At 50.8% G+C, this 9,144-nt stretch overlaps 1 protein-coding gene across 2 annotated transcripts; it reads right to left on the bottom strand.

The window, feature by feature from the left end:
• Window positions 1–51: 51 nt before the first annotated feature.
• Window positions 52–8,982, bottom strand: Mta2 (metastasis associated 1 family member 2). 2 transcript variants are annotated; one of them, XM_047516212.1, is made up of 18 exons: window positions 8,568–8,982; window positions 7,799–7,866; window positions 7,401–7,494; window positions 5,760–5,877; window positions 5,564–5,627; window positions 5,259–5,376; window positions 4,875–4,977; window positions 4,508–4,607; window positions 4,154–4,342; window positions 3,975–4,049; window positions 3,802–3,860; window positions 3,219–3,316; window positions 2,955–3,094; window positions 2,238–2,466; window positions 1,956–2,045; window positions 1,374–1,492; window positions 1,120–1,268; window positions 52–877 (listed from the first exon to the last, which is right to left on the bottom strand). In XM_047516212.1, exons 1-18 carry the CDS (start codon window positions 8,593–8,595, stop codon window positions 712–714), a joined length of 2,007 nt encoding a protein of 668 aa, XP_047372168.1. In that variant the 5' UTR covers window positions 8,596–8,982; the 3' UTR covers window positions 52–711. The 2 variants fall into 2 exon arrangements, with proteins under 2 accessions (XP_047372168.1, XP_047372169.1); XM_047516213.1 differs by lacking the exon at window positions 8,568–8,982 and adding an exon at window positions 8,226–8,248.
• Window positions 8,983–9,144: the final 162 nt, after the last annotated feature.

Here is a 9,144-nt window from a genome sequence, read left to right as displayed (position 1 = left end):
CAAAAACACCCCCAACACACACACCCATGGGAGAGAACAGCTGAGCCAGGAGGAGCTGAATAAAACAGCTTTTTATTTGTTACTATAAGAACCAATTACAGAATCCGAGGTTAAAAAAACGGACAAAAGATCTTTATTTCCAAGATTGGCGTACAAAAGGCAGATGGGGAAGGGGAAGGAAGAAAGAGCGAGCATGGACTGGGGTTGATGCCAGTTTAGGGGCCTCAAACTCCAATTAGGAAAGTCCGGACACCGGACAGGAAGAGAAGCCCCCATTAGAAAAAAAAAAAAAAAAAAAAAAAAGACATGGCAGTGCACGCCCCCCTCCCCCAACCAGGTACCACCACCTGGCATGTTTTCTCTTCCCCTCCCCCATCCCCTTTCACAAAGGGAGGCAAAATTTTTAAAAAATTAAAAAACCCTCCCCCCAAACTGTCCAAAACAACTGTGGGTCCTACTCCCCAAATTAGGCTAGGTGCCCACACGGGCCAAGTTCCTGCAGGTTGCCCTCCATCACAAGTGTGGAGAAGCATGGGAAGGGGACAAGCCACAACGTGGTAGCACCAGAGGGCGCCCAACCCCTCCAGAGACACACATGCACTTGCTCCCATACTCTCACTCCTCACTCCCTTTGATACTAAAGGGAAGGGAGGTTTGGGTGCCCTAGGCACCTATCCTCTATCTCAGCCCACCTCCCTTCCCCTCAGATGCTCAATCCTCCAGGACAATGGGCTCATTGGTGCTGGCAGGATGTGCGGGTGCAGGTAGAGGGACTGGGGGCCGCACTGCAATCAGTGTTGGCTTCACCTTCAGAGGCAAGTTGGGTCTGCGGGCAGCTCGCCGCATTTCCAGGTGAGTTAGAGCCTTGCGCAGGGCCCTAGCCGGAAAGAGCAAGACAGGAACAGAAAAGACAGAATGTTCATTAGCCACCTAAGTGAAACCCCATGTTCCACACTGTAATTCTTCCTTCCAGACCTTTCTTTTCTGGCACCCCCATTTTTATTTATTTATTTTTTGGCATCTAGTCTTCCTGGAGCTGGTCTTGCTCAGAAACTCCTATTTCCCGTACCCAAAAAGTGGATACTCAACCTCCTAGCCCTCTTGTTATGGAATCCCTACCTGGTATCTTTTGTGGCCACGAACACCACAGGATTGGGAGCATCCGCTGGGTTTAATTTCTGACGTTTAGCTGCTGGCTGTGAACTTGAACGAATCCCTGAGGCCAGAGGCCTTCCATTGGCAGAGAAAGGGACCCCTGCCCCTGCCATCTGGAAAAGGATGGGGTAGAGCAATGAGGGAGGAGTCCCCCTCCAACTCCTATCAGAAACAACTCCTATCAATTCAGCGTGGCTGGCACCAGTCTATCAACTCACAGTTTCATAGGCCCGTTTCACCATGATTCCTCCCAAGCCCCGGTTTTGGGTCAGCTGGTTTCTGTTGATTGGTGTCTTGGTGCCCCGAGGTGTTTTTGGTTTCAGAGGTGCCTGGGCCACTGCCAGGAAAAATAAAATAAAATTGAACTTTTGCACCTTTTCCCTATGTAGTTTCCCTTTCTCACCTCATTTCTTTGGACCCAGCAGTTTACTAAGCATTCTCAAAAATAATGATGGGGGAAGGCTCTGGGAAGCTATTTAATAATATTCCAAAAACAACCACATGAATGTGATATAATCCAACCAGGTTATATATATATATGAAAAAGCATTACAGGGCTGTAGATTTAGCACAATGGTGGAACACATGCCTCCTAACAAGCATGCATGAGGCCCTGGGTTCCATCTCCAGCACCACAAATATCAATAAATAAGTAAACGTACACAACCACAAAAGTAGTCTGTTAAGACTAAATCTCTCTGGAATCAGAGGGAAAGAAAAATGAGAGAGAGAAAGTTTTCACAATAGGCCTGGGAACCTGACACCACTGTTTACATCCTCTACAAGCCTGGATCCCATACCCAGATCTTTGACGATCGTTGCCAGCGGCAGCCGCACCAAAGGGTGAATTTTCAGTGGAGTCTTGGCAGCCTTAGGAAGTCGAATGGAGCCTACAGAAAAAGATGAAAGATTCCAAAGGGGCTTTGTTATTCAGACCTCTTCTGGGGCAGAAACCATGTCTAATCTCCTAAGAACACTTTTGTGGCTTACTATCCCTACAGTCATTAAAACACCAGAGAAATACTGGTATCTAGCTGGAGCACCCCTGAACCCACCACTAGCCCCGCCATTCACGCCCTTACACTCTGCCTTGATGGCATTGGCATTGATAGGGGCATAGGGTCGTCGGGCAGCCCTCCTTGGCTGTAACAGGTCCCTGCACATTCGTCTGGCAAGACGGGTCAGCTTCGTAGTCTGGAGCAGGAAAGTCTGCCTGTTCTTGGCCAGCAGCTTGGCCCGGTTGGCGCTGGTAGTATAGGGGGAGAGACTTTGGGCTTCAGGTCTGGATAAATGTCCCCTTGAGTGTGGCTCCTGGAGGAAGGGCATAGGAAAAAGGAAGACTGCAGATTGGCACTAAGGCTCCCTTCTTTCTTCCAATACCTGCAGAGGGCAATTTATTTATGCCTGATCTGTTTCGTTTGGTTGGTTTTTGTTTTTTGTCCTTTGCAGTACTGGCAACTGAACCCAGGGCCTCCTCTCATGTGCTAGGCAAGCACTCTACTGCTGAGCTATATCCCTAACCCTTCTTATTTTGAGATACGGTCTCACTAAGTTATCCAAGTTGGCCTCAAACTTGTGATCCTTCTGCTTCTGCCTCCTGAGTAGCTGGGTTAATAGGCACGAACCATACCCAGTCATTACCTTTACTGCCAACCCAATATACTGGGCCCCCCAATACTATCAAGTATCCCTGCCCATCAAACCATCCCCATGAAAGGAGGTACGTATTCTGACCTTTTCCTTAAGCTTATATTAGTATGTTCACTGCTATCTTGCCTGTCCCCACTGTTGATCCTTACTGTGGTGCCCCGAGCAGCTCCCTCAAGCTGGGTTGGGGTCTTCAGTCCCCCGTACTTCTTCCAGTAGATCCAACAGGAAGCACAAAGGCGGCACTGCATGTTGGGTGGGCCCCAGGCATACCACTGGGCAGACTGTGTGGCTACAGGAGCAGGGAGGGGAGGGGGGAGGTTGTTGGTGGGAAACATGCTACCTGAGCTCTTCAGACATGGGCCAGAGCAGGCCTCCCCCAACCCCTGCCATCCCTGTCCCTCCCTAGAACTCACTGTGGCAGCTCTCACAAGTCAGGCCCTTCTGGAATCCAGCCCCATTCATGCCAGGCTTTGAACCCACAGAAATGATCTGGTTAGGGTTTGGTTTTGTGCTAATGAAGGGAGAAAGAGAAATGGGGAAAAGCGGACAAGGAAAATAATTCATTTCCACCCTCTTTTTATTTTATTTTATTTATTAATTTTTTTTGGGGGGGTACTGCAGATTGAACCCATGGGCACTTTACCACTAAGCTATGTCCCCAGACCTTTTCTTTATGTTAAGAGAGGATCTTGCTAAGTTGCTTAGAAGCTCACTAAATTGCTAAGGCTGGCCTCATATATGCAACCCTCCTGCCTCAGCCTCCCAAGCAGTTGGGATTGCTTTTAAAAATATATACATAATAAAAAAAAATTTTGGTCCTTGGGATCAAACCCAGGGCCTCATGCATGCTATGTATGTGCTTACCACTGAGCTATGTCCCCAGCCCCCATTTTTATAATTTGATTCTGCCTCCTACCTACCCCCAACCACTGAGGAAGGCACAGGTTGAAGGAAGAGAAGGAAAACATGCCATGCTCCCCTCCCTACCATACTTACTAGGTGGGGATGTAGACCTGTTTCAGTTTGCTGTCTGCTTCAGCTGCTTTCAACCTTTTCTGCAAGGGAAAAAATAGAAGAATCAGAGGATCTCAGTAGGGAGAATGTCATCAACTTCAAAGGTAGAGGTAGGCAAAAGGCCTATGGTCCAGCATCCCCAGCCCAGATCATACCTGCTGAATATACCGGTCTGTGGTTTTCCACATGTAGTAAAACTGAACTATGCTGGCAAGTGACTTCCATGGCAACTAAGAAGGGGACAGGGAAGAAAGATGAGCTTGTATCTGGCTCCAGGTCAGGGTCCTCTGACCCATCACCTCTCCCACCTCTCCTTTTATCCCCATCCACTTACAAAATCCTGGCGAATGTCATTGAAATCCTTCCCGTACTTCTCTAGGGCCTCCTCGAATAGCATAGCCTCGGAGGCAGACCATTCCTCCATCTCATCCCGACACAGCACTGGCCCCCCCTGGGGCACCAGGGTCGACATGGCTTTAGCTAAGTCATAGCCATTCCTCTGCAACGTGTCCATGGCGTGAAACTACAGGGGACGTGGAGAACAAGGCTGAGAACTTAAGTCTCAGTACCGCCAGCCTAGTGCTCTTTAAATATTCCTACTTCCCGAGACACCCTCCTCTCCCATCCCCAGGCTCTGCAGACTCACACGAAGCCGCGCCTGCCCAACTACCCACCAACTTCTGCTCACCAGGGTGATGTCTCGGGAAGCAGCAGCTGCACTCATGTGCAGGCTTGGCTGCCGAATGGAGCTGCTGCAATCTAGGGCTCTTGCAAAGGTCCCCACAGCTCTAAGGAAGAGATTGAGAAGTCAAAAAGAAAAGAACATGCAAGCAAGGCTGAGGAGTTAAACCAGAGAAGAAAGAAGAAAATTACCCATGCCAAAAAAACAAATGAAGCCTTATATCAATATGTTCACTGCTCTCTCCTGCCTGTCCCCACGTTGATCCTTACTGTGGTACCCTGAGCAGCTCATTCTCAAGAGGCAAGAATGGGTAGGACTCAGAACTATGTCCACACCTCCCCCAGCCCATCTTCCCCATCCACCCACCCCTCACCGGGCCACCACGAGAAACTGATCAATCTGTCGGTCTGTGAGAGGATTGTCTGGATCCCAGACCTTCATCTCCATCTTCTGTTGGTTCCGATTATCCAATTCTCCTGAAGAACAAGTTGGTATCATCAAGGACAGGGAAGGGAGAATAACTGGTGTCTTGGTCACTCACAATAGCATTTCCTTCCTGTTTTTCCCCTACTTAGAGTCTAACAGCTACCTAAACTCACATAATTCTCCCTTTCAGGTTCCTAAGAACCCATTCCATCAGAAAGCCTTGCAGACTGTGTGTACTACACACTCCAGGGCATGACACTGTGACTGTGATGTTAAGAGTGCCTTTGGGAGTTAGATACCCAGTAGCCATATAGTCTCCCCTGGTGCTTACCCTCCACTAGGCGATCTGGGATCTCAGCTTGGTATTTGCAACCAACTCTGATCTCCCCTTGATCAGCTAGAAGTGTCTTCTGCACAGGGTCAAACACCAGTGAATAAAAAAAGCAGTCCTGGAGATGGGGAGAGAGAAGGTAAACAGGGCAGCAATCCGAGAAGGCAGGGGGCAGTGGGGGGCTTACCCAGAGTTCCCAAGACAGGCAGTCTGTCAACCTTTACCTCCTCACTGTCCTACTTTTCTCTTGTCTTTTAGAGGTGACACCCACTCCCCTCCCTTATCTTCTGATACCTCCTTCTCACCTCCTTTTCCAGGTACTGGCTCAAAATATCTGTCTCATTCAAGAGGGTCACACTGCATTTCCCCCTACAGGAAACAGGTTATAGAACACCCCGGATAAGCCCTTCATTCCTCTCCACACCACCTCCAATATACCACCCTCCACTCCATCTTCTAAAGAAGTACATGCAGGACACATTGACCCTGATCATCCCATACCTTATGTGAGTGGCTGGTAATGATTCAAACTGCCGGGATAGAAAAAGTTCCCGGTGCTTCAGTTGATGTCTCTGCTGCTCCGATACCCCTGGTTGTTTTGATTCCTCCTCAAACTCCCCTAGGGCAATAAGGCAGAAAAAAGAAAGAAACTAAGTCAGAAAGAAGGCACCTTGGAAACTCTAACCCAGAGAAAACATTTCCTAGCTCAGCGGTTCTTCCCACTTTTCCCAGATATCTTACCCTTACCTACCAGCTTTCTCTATTAGCTATATGCCTCATTAAGAAAAACTGTGAGTCAAAGTGCCAAAGAAATGCATCCCATGCCCGGCTAACAATGTTTAGACGTGGCTCAAAGCACAAATACTGCTACACCAGATCCAGCAAGAATATCACACTTGGCTCTTTCTTTCTAAACTAGCTTGAGGTCCAAGAACCCAGAAAGATGAAAGAATACCACACAAAGTTGTGTTTACTAGTTCCTCTTTTCAGATTTCAGGAGATTCTGTACTCTACAACATCACATGCAACCCTAACTATTGCTCCCTTTCTACTTGGCTAATAATAGTTTGTGGGGCTTTCAAGGACAGCACCTCTCAAGCCAGTGCCAATACTTCCTTCCCAAAGAGCTGCAGTTTGCCCTGAAACCTTGGTGGAAAGGGTTAACCTGGCTGAGTGCCAATCAAAGTGGGAGGGGGTAGGACAGCCTCAGGCCCAGGCTCATTGGTGCATTGTTCCCAACCTCAGGGAGAAGGGGGGGGGGGGTGCAGCAGGCTCCGCCCCTAGCCTGTGAGCTCCGGAAACCCAGTACCAAGGCAAGGGGGACCACACCCCCCACACCCCTTCTGATTGGACAAGGCCAAGGTCAGCCCCTGCCAGATGGGACTGGAAACCCCAAAGGGCCAGGGAACTTGGTAAGCCCAGCTCCTCATTAACCCCTTCACGACCAAAGCAGCATGGAAAAAGCAAAATAATTTAGAAAGGAAGAACAGGAAGAAGAAGAAAGAAAATCAAAGCAGGAAAGGAAAAAGAAGCTAAGGAAAACTAAAGGAAAAAAATTTTAAAAGAAGATGAGAATTTAAAGAGAACAAAGATAAGGCCAAAGGAAACAAGGAGGTAAAATTAAATGAATAGGAGGGGAAAATGAAAGTGGTGAACAAGAAGAAAAAGTGCAAGAAAACTTTCCTACCACATCCCACCTTATTTTCTCCCTTCAATGTATTCCCATCACCTTGTGATTACAAAATAAGCCTGCTTCCCCTGTTATGCAGGCTTCTCATGATCTTTTCCTCTTCACCTTGACCTTCACACTCACTACCCCGTCTTAACTGTAAAGAAAACTATCCCCCAAGTGCCCTGCTTCTCCAAAGCTCTTCCCCATCCCCAATCTAAACACTATTTCCCCCCACCCTCTCTCTCTCTCTCACACACACACACACATTAGTCTGGCTTCTTATCATGCTCTCACCACCCTGCTTCCAACCCCAACGTGTAAAAACAGGCCTCCCTCCACCAACAAGGCACTTCCCAACCCCCAAACTCACACCCCTGCCTTGGGCATGCTACCAGGGGGGAAACCTGTAGGGACATGCCCAGACCTCAAATCAAGGGGAAGGGGAGGAAGAGGAGAATGAAGACACTCACTGGCATTACTATCAGCCAGGCTGTTGAGGCTACTAGAAATGTCCCTTCGACGAAAAAGACAGACAACCTTTGCTTCCACATTTCCATTTGCAGTCTAAAGGAGCGGGGGGAAAAAACGTGGTAGTGAATATTGATCACTTCAAAGTGGAAGACCTAAAGAAAAGACTAACAGCAGTCAATAAATTACTAAGGGACCTACTTCCAAATCCCTTGCCTTTGTCCCCCAAGAGACAGTAAAGTTCCCAGTTAAGTTCTGAATAGCCTTTCCTGATTACATCAAATGAATGAATGAATGTATATGAATGGGTACTAAAAACAGGATCTTCTCTCACCTGAAGTTAGAGACCCCAGAAGAAAGAGACCCCTTGGGATGAGGGAGTGGGTTCTGCTGGACTCACCTTGTTGAGCTCTTCAATCCGTCTAACCAGGTAAGGATTGCTGGAGGAGTTCTCAAAATAGACGTAATCTGTAGGAGGGGGTGGGGAAGAACCGGGAAGATCAGAAGAGGAGGTGGAAGAGCCAGAGCACCAGGAGGAATGTCAGCCTGAGTGGACCAAAAAGAGACAAGGGTCCAGGTAGAAGGGACGCGGAGATGTGGAAGTGGACACTAAGAAAACAAGGAGCCCCCAACCCCTGCCACACTTAATTCTAAAACCAGATCTTCGCTCAGAAGTGAGACTTAAGAAAGTGATGAGAAGCAGGGGTTCCCCTGCAGCCCCACAACTTTAACGATGGAGTTGCACCCATGTCGGCAAAGCGAGTAATTGTTCACTCTAGCACAGAGCCTCCTGCCCCCCACTTTGCGAACCGAGGTGCACAAAACACCTGAAGAGGAAACCTCCAGGCAGCTCCCTCGCCGGTGGCCAAGCCGTAGCCCTGGCCCTCGGGTCCCGTCGCTGCACTGTCAACCCCTTCGGACCCAGTTTCCCAAGCCCACTCCCGGCCCGGGGGTCCCGAGGCGGCCCCAGAGTGCCGTCGAGGATGCCCCGCAGCCCTCCGGGAGTCCAGATGCCCGACCGCGTCGCCGTCGCGGTTCCGGTTCCGGTCGGCGCTCCAGTCCATGCCGCCCCAGACGTGGCTTCTTGCGCCACCGGGTGCCGAGCCTCTCGGGTCCCGGCCCACTACCTCTCTCGCCCCAGGCCCCGCACCTCTGCGCCGGGTACTCACCCCCCACCCGGTACATGTTGGCCGCCATGGCCGTTCCCGCCGCCGCCTCCGGCCGCACAAAGGGCTCCGGGAGGCTCGCGGGGGCAGGGCTCGGCTCGAGGCGAAGCCCGCAGCGTGGGGATGGCGCTTCGCGGGAGTCGCGGTGGGGTCTGCGCAGCCAGCAGCTCCGCTGCCTCAGCCGTCGCGGTTCATTCTGGCCCGCGCTGTCGCTGCTGCTACTGCTGCTGCTGCTGCTGCTACCGCCTCACGCCCGGGACGCCGAGGCCGGCGCCGGTCCTCTCGGCTTCTTCCGGAATGAGCTCGTTCCTGCCGGACCGGAGCCAGGCTCCGGCTTCCCCCGCCCTCGCCGAGTCCCACCAGACGTTGGGCTCTGTCGGCCGCGGGTAAGGCTTGCCCTGCCCGCCTCGCCTCCTTCCGGAACACCTTCGGCGGATCCGGAGAACAAGGCCCGGCGCTCGGCTCAGGTCGGAGAGCAGGACCCCACAGATCGGCCACTTCCGGAAAGGGCTCGGCTCCTTTCGGCCAGCCGCGGTCGGCGCTCGGTTATTTCCGTTGCAGCTCGGCTCCTCCTCCGAGA

Source organism: Sciurus carolinensis, chromosome 11, assembly GCF_902686445.1.
Source record: "Sciurus carolinensis chromosome 11, mSciCar1.2, whole genome shotgun sequence".
Taxonomy (NCBI): Eukaryota; Metazoa; Chordata; class Mammalia; order Rodentia; family Sciuridae; genus Sciurus; species Sciurus carolinensis.
This window is presented reverse-complemented; position numbering and strand designations above follow the sequence as displayed.